Source organism: Spinacia oleracea, chromosome 4, assembly GCF_020520425.1.
Source record: "Spinacia oleracea cultivar Varoflay chromosome 4, BTI_SOV_V1, whole genome shotgun sequence".
In the NCBI taxonomy this organism is placed as follows: domain Eukaryota; kingdom Viridiplantae; phylum Streptophyta; class Magnoliopsida; order Caryophyllales; family Amaranthaceae; genus Spinacia; species Spinacia oleracea.
In genome coordinates, this window is record NC_079490.1 from 67476322 (window position 1) to 67500795 (window position 24474).

The window sequence follows — 24474 nt, forward strand, 5'->3', positions numbered from 1 at the left end:
AAAAATAATTAACAAAAAATTAATCTAGTTTTTAGTCCACAAACTTATGCAGTTTACGCTCACTCCATGGGAGAGACTTATGCATATTAAGCTCACGCCATGGTAGAGTCTTATGCATATTAAGTTCCTTAAAATTCATAAGCGCGTACCATGGTCGAAGCTAAAAATTCATAAGTCTTTTTTTTTCTAAGTAGATTTTAAAAGAGGTTTTTTCTGAAAAAAAGACTTGAAACTTATGAATATTTAGCTTGTACCATGGTATAGGTTTATGAATTTTAAGCTTCTTCCAAGGTATGAGCTTAAACTGCATTAGTCTATATCGTGGTCGAAGCTAAAAACTCATAAGTCTGTATCGTGGTCGAAGCTAAAAATGCATAAGGTTTTTTAAAAAAATTCCGGACAAAAATAAAATACCTCTTGTGAAAACTCGGCAATTTTGTCGCCGACAACGTGATGGTGGTGGTGGTGGCAGGCGGTGGTGCCCGACGGTAGTGGACGGTGGTGGTGGTCGGAGGTGGTGGCAGGAGGTGGTGGACGACTGTGGTGGCCAACGATGGTGGCCAGTGGTGCTGGCCGGCGGTGGTGGTCGGTGGTGCTGACCGACCGTGGAGGTCAGATTTGGGGTGAGAAGGTAAGAGGGTAAATGATAATGATAAACATTAAACGAGGGAGATAAATAAAGGAAGTTATATGAATAAATGAATGCGACGATTTTGAAGAATATAGGACGGTAAATAATAAGCCTTTAGATTAATTTGAGATCCAAATCTGAATATCACGAATTTTGAATTCTTTATTATCAGAAACAGCGAGCGGCAGCCTAAATCACCGACATTTTTCCCTTGCTAACCACTTTCTTCTAAGGGGCCCGGGCGATAACTCCAGTTTTTCCGTGTTCATCATATATCTCCAGGGAATAAGTAATCACATTATAATTGTCCATATTTCATTTTTGATTTGAACAAATTCCTTCCGCCATTGCTATTTACCTGTATAGTTGTTGTTGTTCAGAGAGATATGACGGAAGTTGCAGCAGCAGTGACGGAATGTAACGTCGTCACCGCCATGGAAGCATCACCTCCGCAAGCTCTTCTAGAAAGGCTCAAGGATTACGGCCAAGAAGACACTTTCGCCTTCTGGAATGAGCTCTCGACTGATGAACGCGAACTTCTTATCAAAGATATCGAGGTTTTTTACTTTTTTATTTATTTACTCTCTTCTGTAATTATTCGGTCATGCGTTCAGTTGAACAAGTGTAATTGACCTTATTGAACTTTTTTTTGTTGAAATTTGTTCAGAGTTTAGATCTTCCGAGGATTGATCGGATTATTGGATGCTCGTTTCGGTCTCAAGGTTTGTGGCTTTGTTTTGATTAGTTAACAATTAGATTTGAAAAATTGTAATTAAAATTGAAGAGTTCTAAATTGTTGCAAAATTTTGGGTAGAAAGGATTGCCAGCAGCTGCAATTGAGCCTGTATCGGAGAATATTGTGTCGACGGTGGAGCACAGGACGATTGAGGAGAGAGAAAGGTGGTGGAAGATGGGTTTGAAAGCCATCCATGGCGGCAAGCTGGCTGTCATCCTATTGTCCGGTGGTCAGGTAGTAACTTTTTGTTCAATATGATATTATTTCGTTATCGATTAGGCAATTAATCTATGAAAGTAATCTTAGTGAGCAATAGTAATCGAATACCAATAATTAGTTGTAGGATTACTTTCTGATTATTGTTGTCGGTGTTGTTGTTTATATCTGGTAAGCAGTCGAAATTGGATCACCAATTTAAAAATGTAGGTCTACTTTTCAAGTGTAATCATGCTTAAGCTTTATAATTTGTTGACTGTAAGTTGTCTTTTTGAGGGGCAAATGCAATTATGATAATTTGTTTACCGGAAAGGTATACTATAAATATATATATACTTCATCCGTTCTTATTTTAATTACACAATTGAGTTTTAGACACTATTCACACACAAACTCCTTTGACTTCTTTTTGTGATTCATACTTACAAAAAACAGTCATGTGAGGTCTTATTAGTTTCGTCTCCAAGAATATTTTTTAAATATCAACTTTTTATAATTTTTTCTTATCCATAATGGGAGATAAATGTTTGAAATCGTGCATTGATAAACGTGCCTAAATAATTGTGTTATTTAAAAAAGAACAAAGAACAGAGAAAGTATATTTCACTAAATCATGGAGTATTAGTTTTGTCGCGCTGGTCGTATTTTTTGTTGCTAGGCTTAAAAATACTTATGGCCCCTCCCTCCATTTTTTTTCAACGCTGAATATATGCCAAAGTTTAGAAAGGCAGAAAGCTATAGATGTAGTAGGATGCTTAAAGAGTTAAAGGAGACTGGTTTCCTATAACCTTCAAAGATACATGTCAATGGATGGAGTTAAAACATGTTTATCAAACACCAACCTTTGGTGTTCGAGAGAGAGAATTGAATAAAAAATAATAAAGTAGGTAGAGAGATGAGAGAGAAAAGAAGAGAGAGTGAAACCATTAAAGAATTGGTGTGCATGAAAACTAAATGGAAAACCAATTTCATACGTGGAGGGCTTGATATGTGGCATATGGGGGACCAAACAATATTGTTTATTTTTTTTAATTGCTAAATGACATTTTAGAGATGGTGAAAAAATGATGCATATTTGTAAAATTATGAGGTGCATTAGATTAATGACAAGTGTCACCTTGTTTGATGATATTTTTGGTGTTTGATAAATGTTGTTAGATGGTGTTGGTGTTGGGTTTGGTGTTGGAAGAAGAGAAAAGATGAAATATTATATTTTATTAGGTTGAAATTCAAACATTTGGTGTTTGATAAACATGTTTAAACCTTTTGTGTTAAAGGAAGATACAAGAGAAATGGGAGAGATGGAGGAGAATTGGAGAAGTAAAAGAGATGAAGGGAGCACGAGAAAAAGGAGAGCTAAAAGTAGATAGAGGTAGTGACGACAACTTCACTGGTGCCTCAAGGGTTAAAAGGTCAACAGTGAATGGTAGGAATGAGAGAATAGAGAATGGAGGAAATGTTAGAGGGGGGGTGTGGGTGGGTGGGTTGTGCTAGTTAAGGAGGAAATGTTAGAGGGGGGGGGGGGGGGGGGTGGGTTGTGCTAGTTGACTAATTACTTGTATATAGAGCTATACTTTGTTGCCAGCTTTTTGCAAACTAGAATGCCTTTATTTTTAAAAATATGCATATCAAATTAAGGAGTTTTTATTAGAGGAAAATTGATAATAATCTTGATTCTTGATTATGAAAAGAAAAAAAGAAAGAGAGGGAGAGGAAAACCTATTAAAAAGAGAAAACAAAATGAAAGTTTATGGAGATTCCTAAGTAAAATATGTGCAATGGTGACTTTTTAAAATGTTCGTCAATCTCAAATGATGGGTCCACATGCCATGTCCATCTTTCTCGAGCACATATTTTCATTTGTATCTGTTTATGGTCTGTATGATTTGTTTTAATTTGCACTTTTGCTAATTTTGCATTGCTTCAGATCCGAATTAACTATTTGTTTGAAATTACTAATGCAGGGAACTCGGCTTGGAAGCTCAGATCCTAAGGGTTGTTTTAGTAAGTGCCTTCACTATTTTCCATCTATTTTCTGCATTTTGAAGTTTGAACTCTTCATCCAGGACAAGATTTTCAACTTATTGACATTATATCCTGCACCTAGATTTTTGTTATACATTACTTATTCTTGGATAAATCTGAATCAATTGTGGAACCACACCACTAAGGCACAAACCATCGTCACATTATGTTACTTGCTTATCATGATGTACAATGGTATGGAAAAAGTAATTTTTGTTTTTACTGTCTATGGTTGTCAATCTTGTCACATGAGATCTCAATAATTTTCTTTGGTACAGTACACTGCACACTACCCACTTTGATCTCGAAAAACTCTAGTCCATGCTTTTTGGGACATTAGTTTTCCAGTGTAGACGTGTAATGATAAGCGATGAGTTCCTTTTGCTTCCTTTTGCCTTTCCCCTTACTGAAAATTAATTGATTTCTTCTCTAGCTTTGAATGAAACTGTTCTTATTGTCCCTCATCATCCATTTTCCTTTTGTGTCACAATATCTTGTGGAGGATACACCTATCTTATAGAGCCCTAGAGTATACTATTCTGCTTTGGATTTCATCTTAATTTGGTTTCAGATATAGGACTTCCTTCCAGAAAGTCACTTTTCCAACTTCAGGCTGAGCGAATTTGGTGTGTTCAAAGATTAGCAGCTCAATTTATGAGTGAGGGTAAGATACTTTATAGTTGCAATTAAATGTCTTTGTCTAAATGTATCGTAATTGCTTTTCTATCTGCACCCTTCAGGCTTAGCAGATGTCATCCCAATCCACTGGTACGTATTGACTAGTCCCTTTACGGATGAAGCAACACGCAAGTTCTTTGAAAGCCATAAATATTTTGGTCTTGAACCTGATCAAGTATGAGTTATCTTCTTGCTTCTCAGTGACTATTTTTTGTGTACAGTAGGTGGTTCATTATGAAGTTTAATTTATATGAGACATATCTTCGATGTAGGTGACCTTCTTCCAGCAGGGTACGATACCTTGTATTTCAATGGATGGGAGATTCATCATGGAAACTCCATACAAAGTGTGTTCGCTTTTCATCTTGACACCTTACAAGTTTGATACTTGTTGTGAATGTTTAGCAGCAGTTGTGATGTGTGTGTATTTCTTTAAATCTAATCCAAAAAACTTGATGATGATTTTTCCGATATTTGTGTTGTATTTTTGAGGGTAAAATTAAGTATGATTTTTAGTACTCTAACTCACTAAGATAAAGAGGATAAAATTTAGAAATATCAACTTATAGATTGTAAAAATGGAATCAAATTTCAGTCTAAGAACTAAGTTTAATAAGCTCAATATTAGAGGGCTCAATTTCTAGGAAAGTCTCAAATAACTCATACCGAACGTTACATAATCTGACAATTGACTCTAAAAATTTCTACAGTTTCTTGCATATCCTGAAAATATGGCAGTTATAGGACCGTCCTGATTATTCTGGGAACGGACTTCTTTCTTTGCTCTGTCAATCGGTTTCTGAATATTTTCTCTCAACGTCACCAAGCCTTACTTTTGGTACCCGGTTACCCCAAAAAGGGCAGAGGCATAAAAAAAGAGAGAGAAAAAAATGCAATGGGCTCTTAAAATAGGCAGAGTACACAAACTGGTGTAAATGGAAAATATTCTGGTTCGTCTACCAACCGTGGGGAGCTTACATGTAGCACTCAGTTACCCACTTGAGGATTTGGACTTGTAGACCTTTAAAATGAATTCACGCCGTAATGCTGTATATATAGAAGATTGCTGGTCAGTTCTGAGATATGGCCAAGGCATCAAAGGGAAACTAAGATGATGTTTTGTATGATGATGGAGTTTAGTTTCAGATTATTTGGTCAATCCAATTAGCACACACTGTAAAGCTTCTTGCTGCTGCTGTAATCTGCAGCTCTCATAGGTGATTTAGCAGCGTCCAACGCTCCAACCGTAACCAGTTTGTTCCACTGTGCAGCTTGTATGAAGAGCAACAAATCGGTCTGCCTCTGGCAGAATGTGTAAGAATTTGGAGTGTCCCTCTGAACTCCAGTTTACATTACAAGCCTTCTTCAGCAAGCTGTCTTTCTCTATGCAAATTATGCCTTCACCCTCATCGTATAACCCCATAATACATGTGTTCAAGTAGTCCAAATTGGGCAAGTGACTATAAGAGTATCCTTTCCCTTCAACTTTTCACGTCAAAGCAACGCATTCAATTCTTATAACCAACAGTAGGAGAGGGATTTATCTCCATAGACGCCACGCACCCACATCAAATGCTAATGTGCTGTTATATGGATCTAACTATCTAACTATCTACATGATTTTGGTTGACATAAAAACTCCATTATGCCAAAAATTTATTAGAATTCATCAATTGTGCATATACAAGAAATTGAGAATAAGATGTTCAAGATCTTTACTTAATTCACGTTAAACCTCTGTTGTTTTTAGTTTATTTTATGTGTGTGTGTGTGTGTGTAGTGTGTCACTTGTTGTGTCTATTCATGTGCTTGATATTTAAGCTTATTGAATATAAATTGTTTTTGTATTTATGGTTCAAGTGTTTAAATTCAGATGGCAAAGGCTCCTGATGGGAATGGTGGAGTTTATACTGGTATGACATGCTCTGCATTTCCATATGTTCTCTAAATGAATGAATTCCATGTATCATGAATTCAGTACCCATATCAAGTCCACAATTGAAATGTCTAACTAATTTTGTCATTTGGAGCAGCCCTAAAGTCTTCGAGACTATTAGAAGATATGGCTGCACGAGGAATCAAATATGTAGATTGTTATGGTGTGGACAATGCACTTGTAAGCTCTACTTGTTTTCCTTTTCTCTTCTTCTTGTTGATTTGTGTTAGTTATCTTATTAGAGATTTCATTATGTCGTTGACAGGTTCGGGTTGCTGATCCCACTTTCTTGGGTTATTTCATTGATAAAAGTGCTGCAGCTGCTGCAAAAGTTGTAAAGAAGGTAACTTGAATTTGTATGATTGAGGTTTATAGTTTGTTGTTCTTTTTTTCATTTTGCAGCAATGAAGCAGGGGGAAGACATTAATCATCTTTATATCATTACAAGAGGATAAGAGCGGCAACTTAAATGGCAAAAGTAGTTATTATTATTCAGCATTTGTCACCTTTTCCTGATTGATTATGCATGTTGGGTTTTGGGTAGGCCGAGGGAGGGGGGGGGGGGGGGGCTAATTCGTTGTGTGTGCTTCTCTGCATAAGTGTTTTCGTCCTTCTGAATACACAATAGTTAAATGCTATTGAGGATAAAAAGAGGTCAACATTAAAAAATGGTTGACATCCCCTTATTGATGGTCTAGAATTCAATATGATATCTTCTGTAATCTTTACTCAAGAGATCATTTTACTTGTGACACTAGCATGGTGAAGACATTGCATCAAAATTCTACTACTAGTCTACTACTTGGGAAATTAAAGGATTATGTCATCTTCACATACATGCTTCCTCTTTCCTTTTTTCAGTTGCCAGAATTTGAATTTTACGCTTGCCAACGAAAAACTTTGACCATTAATATCTTTGATTATCTATAAGTAAAAATACAAACATTTTAGGAAAGACGTCCTAACGGTTAGACCAGTTTTATACACTGGAACCAATTAGTTATGCACTTTAACTAATTAGTTAACCACTGAAAGTCTGAAACCAATTAGTTAAGTCAAAAATTCAATTAGTTAAGCAACGAAACCAATTAGTTATGCAAACGAACCAATTAGTTAAGCACTGAACCAATTAGTTAAAAAATGAAACTAATTAGTTAAGCAATGAGATCAATTAGTTAAGATTTTATGAGTTTTAATTAATACTTCCTCTGTTCATAAATACTCGCAGCGTTTGATATTTTTACACTATTCACATATTCCACTTTGACTATTGTTGGTGATTATATGTTAAACAAAACATAGTCATGTGGAATCTTGTTAGATTCGTCTCAATACGTATTTTCAAACTATGAATTTTTTATAATTTTTTCTTGGAGAGAATTTAAGATATTGACGATCTAAATTGTGCATTGGCATGCGTGAAAGTAATAAATGTTGCGAGTATTTATGAACGGAGGAAGTAATAAGTTTGTTTAAAAATAATAACTATTCGACTCATAAATTTAACTATTTGTCTTTATACCTTAACTATTTTGTTATTCAATTAGTTATGATTTTATTACTTTTAGTTATGTTTTACACTAGTTTAGTTAGGACAAAAAAAGTGGTCTAATCGTTAGGCGGTCTTACAGGAAAGCTTTTGAAGTAAAAATTACAAACAGTTCATATTTTGAAAATATACATTGAGATGCATGCACGCATATCCCACATGATTGTTTTTCTTTACAAATAAATCACCAAACGCAGTGATTCTGTGAGTATTAGATTTCTATCTTGTAATAAATTTCATGTTCATCTGTTTACAGGCCTATCCACAAGAGAAAGTTGGTGTATTTGTGCGACGAGGAAAGAATGGCCCACTTGATGTAGTTGAATACAGCGAGCTAGATCCTCTACTAGCTAGTGCAATCAACCAGGAAACTGGACGTCTTCGCTTTTGCTGGAGTAATGTATAATACTCTTTGCCTTATATCTATTTTCCTTGCCATCGTGGCCTAGATTTATTAGCTTTATAACGCACGTTGAAACATATTTTAAATATGCTTCATATTAATGCTATTAAATTGCTTGAAATTCTTTCCTACATCTTGAGTGCAGCCTAAATTTCTTTATTGAAGTTTAGCTTCGTGCCGTTTCCAAGACTAACTAGTACTAATAGCGTCTTCTAATCCCAAAGGTTGGTGAAAGTTATGATGCTTGGACTTATTACTTTACCCTGGCACACCAGCGTCTATTGTAGACACAGGATATGGCTGGATCCTCATCAAGTTGCTGGTTGGCTTGATCTGATCCATAGTTCCATACTAGTCGCATGAAACATCATGGAGGATAAGTTGGCAACAGAAGAATGAAGAGAACTTTTTAGCTTATACTAGTGACATTGAAAATAATTAGCTGGGGCAACTAACTTCTTTTTTCATAAACACCCTAAAACAATCATCTTGAGTGTGACTTTTTCCTTTTGGATTTAGATTCTCAAAATATTGTTTCTTTTATCTCTACAAATAAAATAACAAAGCATTATATTTTTTAGTAATGTTTAAACATTTACTCAGTAGAAGAAGTGGACTTTTTTTCCCCTTGAATAGTAGCTTATGATGCTTTTTCAAAATGTTAGGGAAATTTTTAATAACAATTATGGTATTGATTTGTCCGTGTTCCTGAAAGCTTTTGGTACTTGTTAAGCGCTCTTCATACGAGGAAGCCAAAATCACAGGCTGATATGTTTTTACAAAAACACAACAACAAATAAATTAATAAAATGGTACATGTTTTAATCGGAATGGTACTCTGCTTTTAATGAAATTGTACTTTTTTTAACGAAATGGTACATGTTTTTATTGAAATGGTACTCTGGTTAACAAAATGGTACTATTTTTTTTAATGAAATGGTACTCTGTTTAACAAAATGGTACTCTGTTTAACAAAATGGTACTATTTTTTTAATGAAATGGTACTCTTTATTAAGAAAATGGTACATGTTTGGCGTTGTGATGTGTTTGCTCACACATCACAACATGCCGCCTCGCCGACCTCTTCTTCATACTCCCTTGTTTTCTTTGTTCTACCCCCTTTCACTTTATTCCAATTTTGACGAACACCTTTTCCCATACTCTTTTACCGCACAATTTATCTACCGTTTCACTTCTCTCTTTAACTTTATCCACCTTTTCACTTCTCTCTTTAACTTTACCCACCTTTTCACTTCTCTTTTTAACCTTTATCCACCTTTTTCTTACTTTCCTCGTAGGTTTTGTGAATCTATAGTGAGTTTAACAAAAAAAAAATATATAACGAAAGATAGAAGTGTGATTCTACTAGGGCTCAATCTTCTTCTTCTCTTAATTGTACATTAAGAGCTTTGACGTTGTTGTGAGGATTTGGTTCATTACCTTTTTACCTTATTTTGTTTGATACTATTAGAAGAAAGTGTGATTCTACAAGGGCTCAATCTTCTTCTTCTCTTAATTGTACATTAAGAGCTTTGACGTTGTTGTGAGGATTTGGTTCATTACCTTTTTACCTTATTTTGTTTGGTACTATTAGAAGAATTTATTTTTATTGTATGTAGCTTTTCTGTCTAGATTTATTATTCCTCCTTTCCCCTCATGGCCCCCTATCTAATTTTCTTACCACCCCAGAATTTCTAGAAATATGTATTCTGTAAAAGAAAAGCATTTTTACCTTGACATTACTTTATGCATCGAGGTTCATCTGCACACCAACTTACATCTGTTTACTTCAATTTTGTTTCGTAATTATTGTTACCGGTAGTTTTATTCTTGTAGTGCTATATATGCTCAGAAAAGAAGAAAATGACAACTTTTACTTTGTGATGCTCCAAATAATGTCCAAATAACTTAGGAAAAGTTGCAATGGAGACCATAGTTAGCAACTGGAATGTTCTTGCCCTCATGCATTTCGCACGAGTGTCATCCTTGTGGCTAGCATCCTTGGTTTCAAGGGATAGTTGGTTGATGGAGCTAGGCCTTTGGCTTAGGTTGGCCTAGTGACCTTTTCCCTTGTCTATCTTGTACTCCTGTCTAAACATTAGGACTGGATGAGGGGGCACTCCTAGACTCCTAGTACCTTCAGAAGTGCCATAATTTGTGAGAGAATTAATTCAAATGTTTCATCGTTGTTCTAAAAGGAATCACACCCTTTGCCCTTTGGACACAGGATAGGGTTATCAGCACTTGACCGGAGTGTTTCACGTCGCGATATATTTTGGCCTCATAAATTACAGAATCAGTCTTAGCTTTTGCTCTGTAACCCCTCTAATATATGCTACGTGTTTAGATTCTGGAGTTCACCTTCCCTCATAAATTGTAATTAGCTGGTGTTCTGATAGGTTAATTTCAAATGGATTTCAGGTTTGCTTGCATATGTTCACCTTGGATTTTTTGAATTCTGTGGCCAATGGACTGGAGAATGATAGCATGTAAGTAAATATGGTGTGCTTTCTTTTTCTGAACTTCGTTTATAGTTAATCAGTGATCTAGGGATCTGATTAGTTTGTATGTGTTTCTAATAGGATATTAAATGTCGCAACTTGACTACCTGGATTGCCCTCCATATAGCTATTTTGAACTATGTAAGAGGTTATTGTCTTGAGAAAAAAATACAATCCTGAACGAATCTTGGAAGAATTTTGTAGTAAGACATAAGACGGTGTTTGTTTAGTGGGAAATGTGGATGGAAATGAAATTTATTTCCCAACTTGGTCTATTTCCCAGGTTTGTTGAGTGGGAATGGGAAATGTTGGGATCAGTTCCCTTTTATTTTATTAGGGAGGAGGTGGGAATTAATGAAGGGAATTGAGCAAGGAGCAAAATGTCCAAAATATCAAGGAATTCCCTTCCTTAATCTCGCACTCTATTCCCCAAATTCTCATTCCCACATACCAAACGCCCCATAAATAAAACAGAAAATGGCAAAAGGATATGAAATCTAAAGAGCCTCAAAAACAATTCTAACTATTTAACTTGAATTGCGCTCACTAAGATAAATAAGTCCCTAGACTCGCAAAGATTTCTAGACAATTCCTCTAAGGTCACAAAAGATAAGGTCACAAAAGATCAAAGCCTACTCGGTCTCTTTTAAGTAAAACAGTATAAACTAGTATGCTGACTAACAAAGCCAAAGCACATTAAAACAAGAGTGGTTGTCGTAAAGAGCAAATCCAACACTAGCAACTTGTGTTCATTTGCACTTAAACATTAATGCCTTTGAATTCTGCTCCGTGGTTTGAATGGGGGTGAATAGTTTTCTTTTTAATATAGATGTTGCATGTTCTGTTCCCTGGTCGAGAATGCCAGTTGACTCTTTGTTGTTGTGATTTGGTTGCAGTTATCATTTAGCAGAGAAGAAAATACCATCAGCTAATGGATATACGGTTGGACTGAAACTTGAACAGTTCATATTTGATGCCTTTGCATATGCTCCTTCCACTGCACTCTTTGAGGTGATTCTTGTGCATCTGCTTAGTCAAGTTCAACAGACCTTTCTATGAACGAGAATATGATATCCGCTTATTTAATTCTCAGGTTTTACGAGAAGAAGAATTTGCCCCTGTAAAAAACGCAAATGGGGCAAATTTTGACACACCTGATAGTGCAAGGCTGCTTGTTCTCCGCCTTCATGCTCGATGGGTGATTGCTGCTGGTGGCTTTCTAACCCATTCCGTGCCTTTATATTCTACTGGTAATAATTCATATGAAAATCCATTGATTCCTTAAAAATTTATTCTGGAGAAGAAATTATGAACGTGCATTTGTTTGAAAATAGTTTGTAAAACATCCCGTAGAATTGGAACGTGGTCTGCATTTTTATGCCCGACTGAATGTAAAACACTAATTTAAAGGTAAAACCAAAAGCTTAGCATATTCAAAGAGAAAGGGCCTTCACCATCATATAAATTTGGCTTCACAGAACACCAAAATTTATTTCGTCAACTACTCGAACACCTAAATCCATCCCCTTAAAAAACAAAAAAAAAAAAATAAAGAAAAGAAAAAAGTATTCCAATCCCAGCTGCAACTTGGGAGCCCGATAGGTGGTCATTTATTTCTTACTGGAATCCATTTTCTCCAGTCATGCACTCTAATTGCAGTGGTTTTACCTTTATACTACAAGTATTTGTTAACTCTGGTTTTACATTGGTTCAAACCCCACCAGGCCACCACAACAAACACCCCCCCCCCCCCCCCCCCCCCCGCACCACCCAAAAAAAAAAAAAAAATCCCTGTTATTGTGCAAAAAAATATATTTCAAAACAGTCTGCATATGGAAAATTTATATTTCAAAACAGTCTGCATATGGAAAATTTTCGCTTGTACCGTAGTTTTGATGATAATGGTCTGCCTTCAGGTGTTGAAGTTTCTCCAGTATGCTCTTATACGGGAGAGAATCTGGAAGCTATTTGCCGTGGTAGAACCTTTCATGCACCATGTGAAATTACATTTTGAATTGAATTTTGAGGCATGTCATTTTTTATGAAAAGATTAGAGTTGTAAACTTGTAATCATTTATATCAATTTGAATTTAGATTTGTATATCAGGGTTGTCATTCTTTTCTTTTTGAAGATTCTAAGAGTTGTATACTCGGCTTTATATCAGCGAGGGCAGGGCAGACATTAAAACTCGTTCTAAGAAACCTGAGCCTGCCAATAGCCGTTTATATAGAATGTATAAACATATAGAAGTCTTCCATCATTCTATGGTTGACCTTTGCCTCGATCTGGAGATCCATATATGTTTGTCCCCTGGCAAATGAAAGCGCTTCATACACACAGATAGGGATCTGCTATTTACTTCCTTAGTATTCTCCTCAGCCAATAACCAAAATTGCTCGTTAAAGAAGAAGATAATAATGTGGCCATGAATGCGTAGCTGTCAGTCCAGTGCATGGAATTCTTTTGTGCTCTGCGTCATATGATGAGACCAGCTGAACATTGCAAGTCATGGGAACTACTGGTTAGCATTGAACGATCAACCCAGTGATACCCGGAACACGGAACGTTGCCCTGTTCCGCGTCCCGGGTTCGCTCGTCCCGGGTTCGCTGCGGATCTCGTACCGGTTCGTCGAAGGCGGCGTACCCGTTATATGGTAGGGCTGATTTAGTTTTTGGTGTTCCCTGTAGGTAGAAATTTGAAGCTTTATTTTTTGTTAATGGTGGTGGTGTTGAAGAAAACGTTGGAGGCCCATTGAAGAAGATGAAGGAGACGTTTCTTCTTTCTATGTTATTTATTTTATTATATTTTTTGGCAAAAGATTCTGCATTTATTGTAATGAGTTACAGCTGTTAGATTGCACAGATAATGATAGTTGTGGCCCCTTCGTATTTATTTCTTTATTTCTTTATATATTAGAGTGTTTAGACTTTAGACTTTAAAGGAGACTTCATCTTTATGACAGTGGACCCTTCCCCTTTAATCATTCTTTTACTTCCTCCATTTTTTTTTTTAATTGCACCATCTTGGATTTCACGCTTGCCAATGCACTATTTTAACTATTAATATCTCTCATTATACATTTTAAAAAATTATAAAAATTTGATAATTTGAAAGTATATTTTGAGACGAATCTAACAAGATCTCACATGAATATATTTTTCCTTACATATAAATCACAAAAATTAAATATATTAGAATATGTGAATAGTGCTAAAATCAAGATGGTGCAATTATTAAAAAATGGAGAAAGTATTATTTTTATTCTCTTTTATTTATTATTATAGTTGCGTGCAACTAGCTTTTACTTAATTTTCTGTAATTTTGTATTATAAAATTAAAAAAAAAAAAATTAACAAATTAACACAACGTTCCGGGAACTTTGAATGGAGAGTTCCGCGTTCCCGTTCCCGTACCACGTTCCCATACGTCCCGCGTTCCATGTAACATTGGATCAACCTCTTGTAGCCTACCATCTTCTAGAAGGAGGACTCTCTCAGCCATTAGAACTGTTTCAAGCCGGTGAGAAATGATCAAAACCTGCAGAACAATCGTTTGTTTTTAGAAGGATCATATTTATGAGAATGTAAAACAAACACTGGAATTATGCCTCCAACAAAATATTTGGTTGAACCATGACACGTACACGGGACATAATCAGAGATTTTCACTTCGTTATCTGCAAGGGAGTAGGGTAAAAACTTAAAGACAAACTTAACATTTCAGTTTTAAAACTGTGATTAAACAGTCTGAATATTGAAAAACTTCTGTTAAGAAACAGAATGTTCACCACTACCATCTATGAACCTCTTGCACAGTTGCACTTGCTCCCATCCTACAATCAAACTAATTCGGGCAAGCGAAAGAATATCTCATTGTCTGTGCCTTTACAAATATTTTAACAGATGTAAGGTCAATTTCAAACATATGGCAGAGCTAATTGCCATCCCCTCAAATACCGGAAAAGAAGATTTGACTATTGATTTCCTTGTCAGTAAATCAATAATACATAAAGAAAAGTTGTATACGTGTACATTGCAAGTCCCACTGAGCCATGCAAGATTGTGGGAGCCGGAAGATCAGTTGTAATCAGAGGAAACTTAAGATGTAGATCATGACCTGATGGTTGCTGTAACAAAATAGTATTCTAGACAGGCCCATCCTTAATTATCCCTACAAATTCCATGTTATTAAACAAGGTATTAAGGTGGTTTGACTTTTATTACCCCCATAATCCATTACACCAATCCAAGCATGCCCTTAGTGTAGAGACGATATCCCCCCTAAATAGAATAAAATAAAGTGTGGAGACGGTGTCTCTAGCAGACCTTGATTAAAGATGCATCGACATGGGCAACTAGGAAACAAATATTAAGCTAAAGGGTAGATCACTGAGTTGCCGAAGGTGGATAAAAAAAAGGTTGTACATCCTCATTGCCTATGTTTATATGTATTCCTAGGTTCTAGGTAGCCCTGTGGCAGCACAGAAATCAACCCCTGTAAAAGCAGCTTGGATTAATTAGCTTAGCATGTAAAGCACAACCTAGCATCTAGTGTGCCGAGAGAACCATTGTTGTAAACAGCGGGCAGCACAAGTAACGAACAAATGTCATCAATAAGTTTAGCAGAAAGACAAGTTATTTTTTAAAGCACTCTTCCTCTTTCATAATTGCAAGTTCGTAACCATGTGCAAAGGAAATATTTTGGATACGGAGGGGAAAAAAGGAGAAAAGTGAAGAGGTAACTGTGCAAATTTAAACTCACAGTATGATTTTTCATCACGCGCTCCATAGCTTGTCTCACCAATAGCTCAGACCTGCTATCCAAGGCAGAAGTTGCTTCATCCATAACCAAAATCGAGGAGTCCTGGTAAATTGCTCTTGCTATTGCAAGCCTGCATAGGGGCAAAACCAAAGGGGCAACCGGTGCAGCCAAATAATAAGCCAAGTAAACTAGACATATAACGATTTGAATTTGTCTCTAGTTCATCAATGACTATACACATAACGCAATTTAGAAGCTGGAAAGGAAGAAATTAATGTTAATAAGTCCCAATTTCAGCCCCCACCCAAGCAAGAAACACACAAAAATTCATTTGCCCCAAAATACACACATACTATATCCACTTGCATATTAGCACCCTGAACCAAAAGAACTTCACTCTGGATTCTGGAAGAGGAACATTAAGTTCAAGATTCCCAAATTACATGACCAAAAATCATATGAGTTGGTGATATTTAATTTGGAAATAGCGATGAACGGTAACCAGTGAAACATATTACATTAAGAATATTTAGATTCATATTAATGTCCAACTAATTTCTTCATATACCAACATAGAGTTGGCTCAAGTGGTAAGCAGCTTGATGCCGCTTAAGGGAGGTCTCGAGTTCGAGTCTCGCCGTATGCAGAAACTCTTGTTGGGAGACTCACCCACCATAAGCAAGGTGTGCGACATGGGTCGATCCGGATGTAGTCGGAGATAAGCTCCGGTGAACCGGGTGTGCTATGCGTAAAAAAAAACTAATTTCTTCATATTATGCTACTGGAATCCAGTTTAATTGCAGAACAAAATTAAACACAATACCTATAGACATTATATTTTCGTTGGCCAGTAATAGTAATATGCTACTGGTTGCTGTGTCAAGCCAAGTTTTTTCTTGGTACATTTTATAGCCTGAAATAGCATAAGGTCTGATTTCATCTAACATTGTTTTCACCGTCTATTTTCAATAGAGATCGAATCATCAAAAGGATCACCAGAGGCATTTTGGGTAACTATAGACTAAATCTTTAGTCTCCCATTTTCATTTTCATTTTCATTTTCATTTGTGGTAAAGTGGGTTAGTCAATCCGTCAAGAGTCTTAAGGAACTAGCCCCTTTTCAGCCAGAGGATAAGTTGCTTAAGTCAGAGGACTGCCTTTTAATCTTACCATGGTAGGACTGCAGGAGCCACATAATCTGGGGACTGGCAATGTCGATTATTCATATGATTCCTTTCTTTTGATTTTAGGTTACCATGACGTGACATTCAATCACTTTGAGGATAAACCATAAAGACATAATTTATATACTCTCAGGCTAACCTTTGCTTCTGTCCCCCACTTAATATTGAACCTCTTGATTCAATGTAAGTTTCATAACCTCTAGGAAGCAAACTGATGAATTCATCAGCATTTGCAGTTTTTGCGGCAAGCTCAACTTTTTCCAGGTCAATTCCTCTCACAAGATCTTTGTAGCCAATATTCTCAGCAACTGTCCCTGAAAACAGCATCTAGTACATCTCCAGCAAAATGGAAAACGTAAAAGCCAATCAGAACATAACTGTAAGGAACTAAAAAGTTCCTTCCAAAAGATCGTAAGCAAACAAAATGAGAAGTTTTTTTTAGTGCAGAATTAAAAGTTAAGCGGGGGGGGGGGGGGGGGGACAAGGTCCCACCTAAACGCATCATGTATAGACATATTAGAGTATTGATTATTTTAGGCAAAACAGTAGATACATGGAAAAGCAAAGTTTTTGTGTGATACAGAGGATCAATTTGAAGCATGTCTAATCAGAGGTCCTAAACATTGTGGAGCCAGGTGATAAGTAAACCGTGCAGTGGTCAGCAATCTAACAAAGGTTACACAAAGTAGGGGAAAGATTTATTGATTTATAAGCCTATAGAAAATGAAATGTCAGTCGTTTATTCCTGGGAAAAAAACATGAGTATAACTCATTAGTGATTTATTTTATGAGCAGGTGTCTGAGCATCTAAACCTCTAAAATCGTCAATTTGTCATACATAGCCAAGATAAATAAACCTATGTTATGTTGTATTCAATGTTCTAACTGCAGTCTGAAAAAAGTAATAGAGAAATTGGTGATTGGGGGTACTGTAGTACTCACAATATCCTGGGACACTAAAGCGACATGTCTCCTTAAACTTTCCAACCGAAAACATTGAATATGGATTCCATCAATTAATATATGACCTGCCAAATGAAGACGAAAACACACAACAACTTATAGTTAGACCACATCATAGTTCCAAAACCAAATTATACAAACTTAATGGAATGTGAAATGTGAGGACATATGCCCTTTTATAAGGGAAGGAAGCTAAGGCAGCCTGTTGTAATTCACCATGCAAAGGATCATAGAGGCGAAGAAGAAGTTTAGCCAACGTTGTTTTCCCTCCCCCGGATGGGCCCACAAGCGCAACTATCTCTCCAGCTTTAATGTGGAGGTCAACTCCATTCAAGACAAGGGGTAAACCATCTTTATATTGAAATGATATATCACAAAACTTCACCTCTCCTCTAACGGAATCTACATGTTTTGCATCCGCTCTCTCGATCACCTATAAATTTAAGATACTATTGAGAAGTTAGGTCAGTAATGATTGGATGTCAATAGTTGATGACTTGATGTTAGAAGCTATAAGTTACAATTTGAGATGAAATTAGTAGAGCATTGAACCACAAAGGCACGGCTATTTTGCACATTAAAGTAGTAAGATGTACACCAAAGAAATTCATCGCCTTAGTTGATTATATCACATGCCTCACATAAATCAGAATGTCATAGAATTTGGAAATGAACTCCGATACAGTTGAGTTCACGTTAGATGAAGATACTATTATCAACCAGGTTTTTTGGTACCTAGTCCTATCAATTTTTGTCACATATATCAGCTTCTAAGATCTAAATCTCATTCAAAAAATTAAGTCAAAGACTGGTATTTGGAGGATAAAACAACCACTTCAAAACCATATGGGAAGATGTGGCCTTCAAGTTACTGCCTTCAAAAAGATTTTGCAGCCTTTAAAGAAAGCTCGAACAAGATACTATGGGAGTATGGCTTTATTGTAGCACAAGTTATGCAATATATCCATGATGCATTGTGTCATGGTCCAAATGTTTTTGACACCGGATAGTGCGGTGCACTCTTGCCCACGGGGTGGCAAGGGCGCAAGCCTTGTGCGGAAAGGGGATCTTAAGGAATGAGGCGCACGAGCGGGTGCTTGATTGGACACTCTGGCCTATTGGCGACAAGAGAGAGGGTCGAGGGTCGATTTGGGCACTTGTGTGAGCACAGCAGGCACAAGCGGGACCGACGACGAGAATGTATATGTTCAGGGAAGACTTTGTTGAGTCTTGAAAAGCGTAAGAACATGCGACAAACACAATCCCAAACTTTAAATGCATGAGTTTTGAGTACTATGCTTACCAATAGTGACATGAGTGAAGATTATTTGAAATTCACTATTCATAAGGAGCAAAATTTCCAAACCTTCCCCTTGTAAGGTCTAAATGCTTGTTTCCTTTGGTCTAAGGTTCAAATCCTACCATCAACATTTCTTTTCATTTTATTTCTTCTTTTTCTCTCTCTCCTTCTATTTTATGACTTGATCCCTTTTGTCCTTTTTTTCCCTCTTACGTTCTTTTCAACAATTTATTTACCACTGTATACGTAGATTATATATTTATACAACAAATGAAATATCTACTTCTTTCATTTGCAAGGTACTATTAACCATAACATATTTACTTAACATTTGATAAATAACTTACTTCTCATCTAATTATTCAACCTATTTACTTAGTTATTTTTTCTAATAGATTCCAATATCTAGGGGGACCGCGCGCGGTCCAACAACTAGTGTCTATAAAGGCTAACAACAACACAAGTAATTACGGAAAGGCAACTTCTGGTGAGAGGTATAGGTCCATACCCCTCATAGAGGTTTATTTTGAATTAGCTTTAAGCACTGAATTTGACAGAAATGTAATAATTCTATCTAAAGCCTAGAAAACTATTAGAAAGGTCCTAGAAAACAATAAATAAACAAAATACAAGTAAACAAAGGTTGGATTCTAACACATTATCTATCACATGGCAGCAGCATTACTGTTGCTGCTGTTCATCCCAGAGAAGGGAAGGGACATTTAAATCCAGTATGCAATACTTAAGAAACATCTATTTGAACAAAAAATATGGCCTAAAAAAGGTTAACTACAAAAATCTTGGTATTTTATTTTGTGAAATAAAAAATTCAACAGAAGTAAACTCCTCACAGTGGAGACGGTATTCAAAAAGCTGCCACTTCTCCGGTGATACTTGCTTTGTTGTTACAACCAAGATAAATGATATCCTTCCAGCTTATACAATTTTGCAAGAAAACCTTCAAAGAAAGGTGGAGTCCAGTAAAAGGTAGATACCTCGTGTTACTATCTCATAAGAGCTGTGGCAGATTCGAAGGGAAGAAAAAGATGAACTTGATTGATGATATGAGTATTACTCAAAATTAAAGATAATTTTCAAGATTTCGGGAGGCTTGATTCCCTCCCGACTAGCAACTCAAGCTAAATAAAAAACTTAAACCATTTTGTCCATGATCTCTCTTTCTCTAATCCCCCCTGCCTATTTCTCCCTTGTAACTGATTCTCTCTACTTCTTTCTCAAGCTATCCATAACAGAATTCCGAAGACATTTTATTATGTATCTCTCCCCTATACCTAATTCGTAACAAGACGATGTATCTGTTAGTGAGAGCGTCAAACATGAGTTAAGCTTAGAATAGAAATATGTGTTTGAAGGGAATAACCTAGAGAGGAGTGACGACTGAGAAGATTGCCATTTCCACAAAAGCATCCATCGATAAACTACACGGTCTCAGTAACATGCTATTCTATGGAGAAAGATATCTCAAATCATGTGATCAAAACTAAGAATAGGTCCAGGGAATGATGAGTATGGCTTCACTAGAAACAAGAGGAGAAGATAAGGAAGACAGGAAAGATAATAAAGAAAGTTTCCTACTAGGAAAGTTTAGATTGACCTCTATTTCTCTGCACATGTTTTTACTTCATGAGAGAAGATAGGATAAGCTTTGGTAATTACTTATGGTCTGGAACTTAGAAACATTTAAAGTTTAGACACTTATGCATCTCTTCTACAAGGAATTAAGCACTCCAAGCTCTAGAAAGTAGAAAGTATTATAAGAAAGATATATCCCAAGGCAGATACAGGGGGGAAAAAATCTATAATCCTAACCTGGGGTTTGAATCTAGTGAGATCAAACAAACGCTCAATAGCTGGCTCTCCCTGCTTCAACTCATTGTATGCTTTTCCAACACCCTGCAAAATTATCTTTTTTCAGCTAGCTTAAAACAACTCCTTTTTATGAGATGAGTAAACCAACAAAAACCAGACATGATATAAAAATCCGAGGATTGCATAAGAAACCTCACGAGTTATAATGAATAGAAATAACATTTTAGTCTCTTTTTTATATGTTTAGAATTCACCTGTCTCCTTAGGCCCTGTTCTTTTTGGCTTAATTTCAGCTTCAGGACTTATTTGGCAATTCAGTTCAGTTCAGTTCAGGAGCATTCAGTTCAGTTAAGTTCAGTTCAGTTCAGTTCAGTTCAGGAGCATTAAATTCAGTTCAATTTAATTCAGTTTAATTCAATTCAATTCAATTTAATTTAATTTAATTTAATTTATTTTAATAATAATAATTATTATTATAATATATTATTATTATTATTAATATTAAATATATTATTATTATTATTATTATTATTAATTATATTATTATTTATATATTGTATAACTTATTATTTATATTTATATTATTATATTATTATATTACTTATTATTTATACTTACATTATTATATTACTTATTATTATTATTATTTATAACTAAATATTTATTAATAATTAATAATTTATTATTATTTTTATTAATTAGTATTATTTATTATTAATTATTAATTATTAATTATTAATTATTAATTATTTATTATTTATTATTTATTATTTATTATTTATTATTTATTATTTATTATTTATTATTTATTACTTATTACTCCCTCCGTTCCATAATGTTCCTCACTTTTCCATTATGCGCGGTCTCCAATGCACTACTTTGACCGTTAATAATTTTAATTCGTATTTGTAAAAATTATAAAAAAGTGATATTTAGAAAATTTATAATGAAACGAATCCAATGATATCCCACAAGTTAACATTTATACTCTTAATCATACTATTAATTACGGTCAAAGTTTTTAAACTTTGACCATATGAATAGTAAACATGAGGAACAATATGGAACAGAGGGAGTATTTATTATTTATTATTATTTATTATTATTTATTATTATTTATTATTTATTATTTATTATTTATTATTTTATTATTTATTATTTATTATTTATTATTTATTATTTATTATTTATTATTTATTATTTATTATTTATTATTTATTTATTATTTATTATTTATTATTTATTATTTATTATTTATTTCGGTAATATATTCTGTTAAGTAAAGATCAATTCAGTTAAGTTAAGTTAAGTTCAGTTCAGTTAAGTTCAGTTCAGTTCAGTTCAGTTCAGTTCAGTTCAGTTCAGTTCAGCTCTAAAGAACAGGGCCTTAGTCTCGTTACTATATCAAATCTAGATAGTTCTTTCAAGAAACAACATTTTTCTCTGCCTTCCACTTCACAAAATTGGTGTTAAGGTGAAAAAGAGTTCTATTAGAGGGTGGGATCGGTTCCTATGGAGAAGCGGCAGGGGAGAGGAAGAGATCTAAGACCAGAATATTACCTGAATAGGGTCAACTAAGAAAACAGAGGAAGTGACAAACGATATCAAGCTGCAAGTGTTGAAGAATCCCTTGGAGAGGACAAGCGATCCAGCTAAACACGTGAGCAAACCTCCCACATAAACAGCTTGAACCATTTGAGGAATGAGGGCCTTCATTTTCTTCTTTTTTAACTGCCTGATCAGGTCAGCATGCGCAAGCCTTTGGAACTTAACACTTTCAGTCCACTCCATATTGCTAGCTTTCACAAAAAGGATTGATGGGAGGACCTGATCAACACGTTAGTCTGCAATGGCACAAAAACTGCTAGAAAAACTGTTACTGCATTAAACTATATCTAACTGACACTTAAGGCATGTATTCAAGCTTAATGAGTTTGCTTATTCCACTACACCAGAGGTTCTATCAATTATGCACCTATAAGTGTAGTCAGCCAGTCAGGTGGAAAAAATATCAACCAAGATGCAGAAATGGAATCATTTTACTCGTACAGGCATCTATGCATACCTCATTCAAGTAAGCGGAAAGAGCAGCAGTACTCTGATGTGCCTTCCTTGATATCCTTTGAAGCTTTGCACCAAGTAAAGTAATAGCAAGTACGACAGAAGGAATCACCTTTGTTTACAGAAAATGCATTGAAATCAAAAGTCATCTAGTAGCAGTACAAAGCAGATAAGTGGATATGTAGGTCATTTATTTCTTACCAAGGCAGAAATCGTTGACAGAACAGGGCTGATGACCAGCATCTGTGCTGCCATAGCCGATAACTGGAGAGTGCAAGGAACTATAGTCTGTCTTAAAAATCAACAAAACCAGTTGTAAGAAATCAAAGTCAAACAAAAATACTTAATACTCTCTTTGCCACCATTTGGTTCAAACAATGAACATGTACACCCCCAAAATCCGAACAAGAGCCTCATAAGAGCAGTCAACTTAACAATACTGTAATGTATGAATGATATCCCCATTTGAAATCCGTAAACTAACCTCCAATTATACTCAACTTTGAATTTTTTACTCTTTTCCTAAATTCTTAAATCACATCTAATATTTATATTTAAGTTGATGCAAAATGACCATTTTAACATTTCCAGCAATCACCACCCACAATTCAAAAATTAGGTGAAAAAGTGTTTACTTTATTCAAAATTAAAATCCAACTCACATTTAGAAGAGCAAAAATAGTTTCAGCAACATCAGAAGCCTCAGAAGTAATCCTATGCGAGATATCCCCAGAAGAAATACTAACACTCTGATCGTCGCCGCCTTCAAAAAACCCTAAATCTCTTTCCAAAACCCTCTGGAAAATATACGCCCTAATCTTATAAGCAGAATTAGACGCCGCTTCCCACAAGAACGCCTGTTGCAAGTAATTCGCAATCAATCGAACAACAAAGAACGAAGCAAGTATTGCACCCTCTCGTTTAATCGAACGAACATCGCCCAAAATTAGAGAGAACTCCCCAGCTTTAGGGACAATTTTAGAGAGAGAAAACACGGAAATAGCACTGCAAGTCCAGCCTTGAAGGATTAACCTCCATTCCGATTGAATATAGGGTTTGATTGATTGCAGGGAAGAGATTGAAGAGGAGAGAGAATCGGATGATGAGCTTGAAGAGAAGTTAAGGGAATCGGAGAGTTTGATTGAAGATTTTTGGGGGAATTTTAGGATGAAATTGAGATTATTAGCAAGATCATTTTGGTTTTTAGGGTTTGATTTGATGCGAAGAAATGGAGGTGGGAGACGATGAAGTTGAATGATCGACATTGTAGAGTGTAAAAGAACTTCTCGCGCCATTTTACCCTCTCCTCGGCGTCCTCGCGAGTTGTATCATTGTATGGATTTTTTTAATTTTTTTTTTTAAAGTAAAATCAATTCATTAATAAAAAGTCATAAGATATCTACAACGTAAATTGATTTTAACAAATCAATCGATCTTGCGAAAGAGTTCACACGTGCCAAATTACCAAACAAATTGTTATGCGCCTCATCATCTGACAACTTAAGCTTTATGTCCAACAACAGCTACCAGAGTTTTAGCAATGGCAGCAGCTTCTCTACAGAGATGTCACCGCTCAGTTCAAGCCTTCTTCATCCTCTTGATTCAAGTCCTACATATCTCAACAGCCACACGAGTACTGAAGAGGAGATTGATAGCTATTTCAGCAGCGTGGAGACTTTGCTTCAAAGCTCAATTCAT

General features: G+C 35.6%; 2 protein-coding genes across 6 annotated transcripts; one reads left to right on the forward strand and one right to left on the reverse strand.

Moving 5' to 3' along the window:
• Positions 1-763: 763 nt before the first annotated feature.
• On the forward strand, positions 764-12776 carry LOC110802629 (UDP-N-acetylglucosamine diphosphorylase 1-like). Of its 2 annotated transcripts, none has more exons than XM_022008069.2 (16): positions 764-920; positions 1012-1188; positions 1299-1353; positions 1450-1601; positions 3548-3587; positions 4180-4272; positions 4349-4461; positions 4559-4633; positions 6160-6199; positions 6320-6402; positions 6488-6565; positions 8028-8171; positions 10596-10663; positions 11572-11686; positions 11769-11925; positions 12592-12776. In XM_022008069.2, the coding sequence occupies exons 2-16, from the start codon at positions 1018-1020 to the stop codon at positions 12687-12689; spliced, it is 1482 nt and encodes a 493-aa protein (XP_021863761.1). In that variant the 5' UTR covers positions 764-920; positions 1012-1017; the 3' UTR covers positions 12690-12776. The 2 variants fall into 2 exon arrangements, with proteins under 2 accessions (XP_021863761.1, XP_056699644.1); XM_056843666.1 differs by having other exon boundaries at positions 772-920; positions 998-1188.
• Positions 12777-13011: 235 nt separating this feature from the next.
• LOC110802628 (ABC transporter B family member 29, chloroplastic) lies at positions 13012-24185 on the reverse strand. Of its 4 annotated transcripts, XM_022008068.2 has the most exons (11): positions 23439-24185; positions 22978-23064; positions 22781-22888; positions 22276-22542; positions 20716-20799; positions 17802-18018; positions 17565-17650; positions 16762-16949; positions 15439-15568; positions 14135-14214; positions 13012-13218 (listed from the first exon to the last, which is right to left on the reverse strand). In XM_022008068.2, exons 1-11 carry the CDS (start codon positions 24069-24071, stop codon positions 13152-13154), a joined length of 1947 nt encoding a protein of 648 aa, XP_021863760.1. In that variant the 5' UTR covers positions 24072-24185; the 3' UTR covers positions 13012-13151. The 4 variants fall into 4 exon arrangements, with proteins under 4 accessions (XP_021863760.1, XP_056699642.1, XP_021863759.2 ...); XM_056843664.1 differs by having other exon boundaries at positions 13012-14214; positions 20716-20811; positions 23439-24174; XM_022008067.2 differs by having other exon boundaries at positions 13012-14214; positions 23439-24167.
• Between the last annotated feature and the right edge of the window lie 289 nt (positions 24186-24474).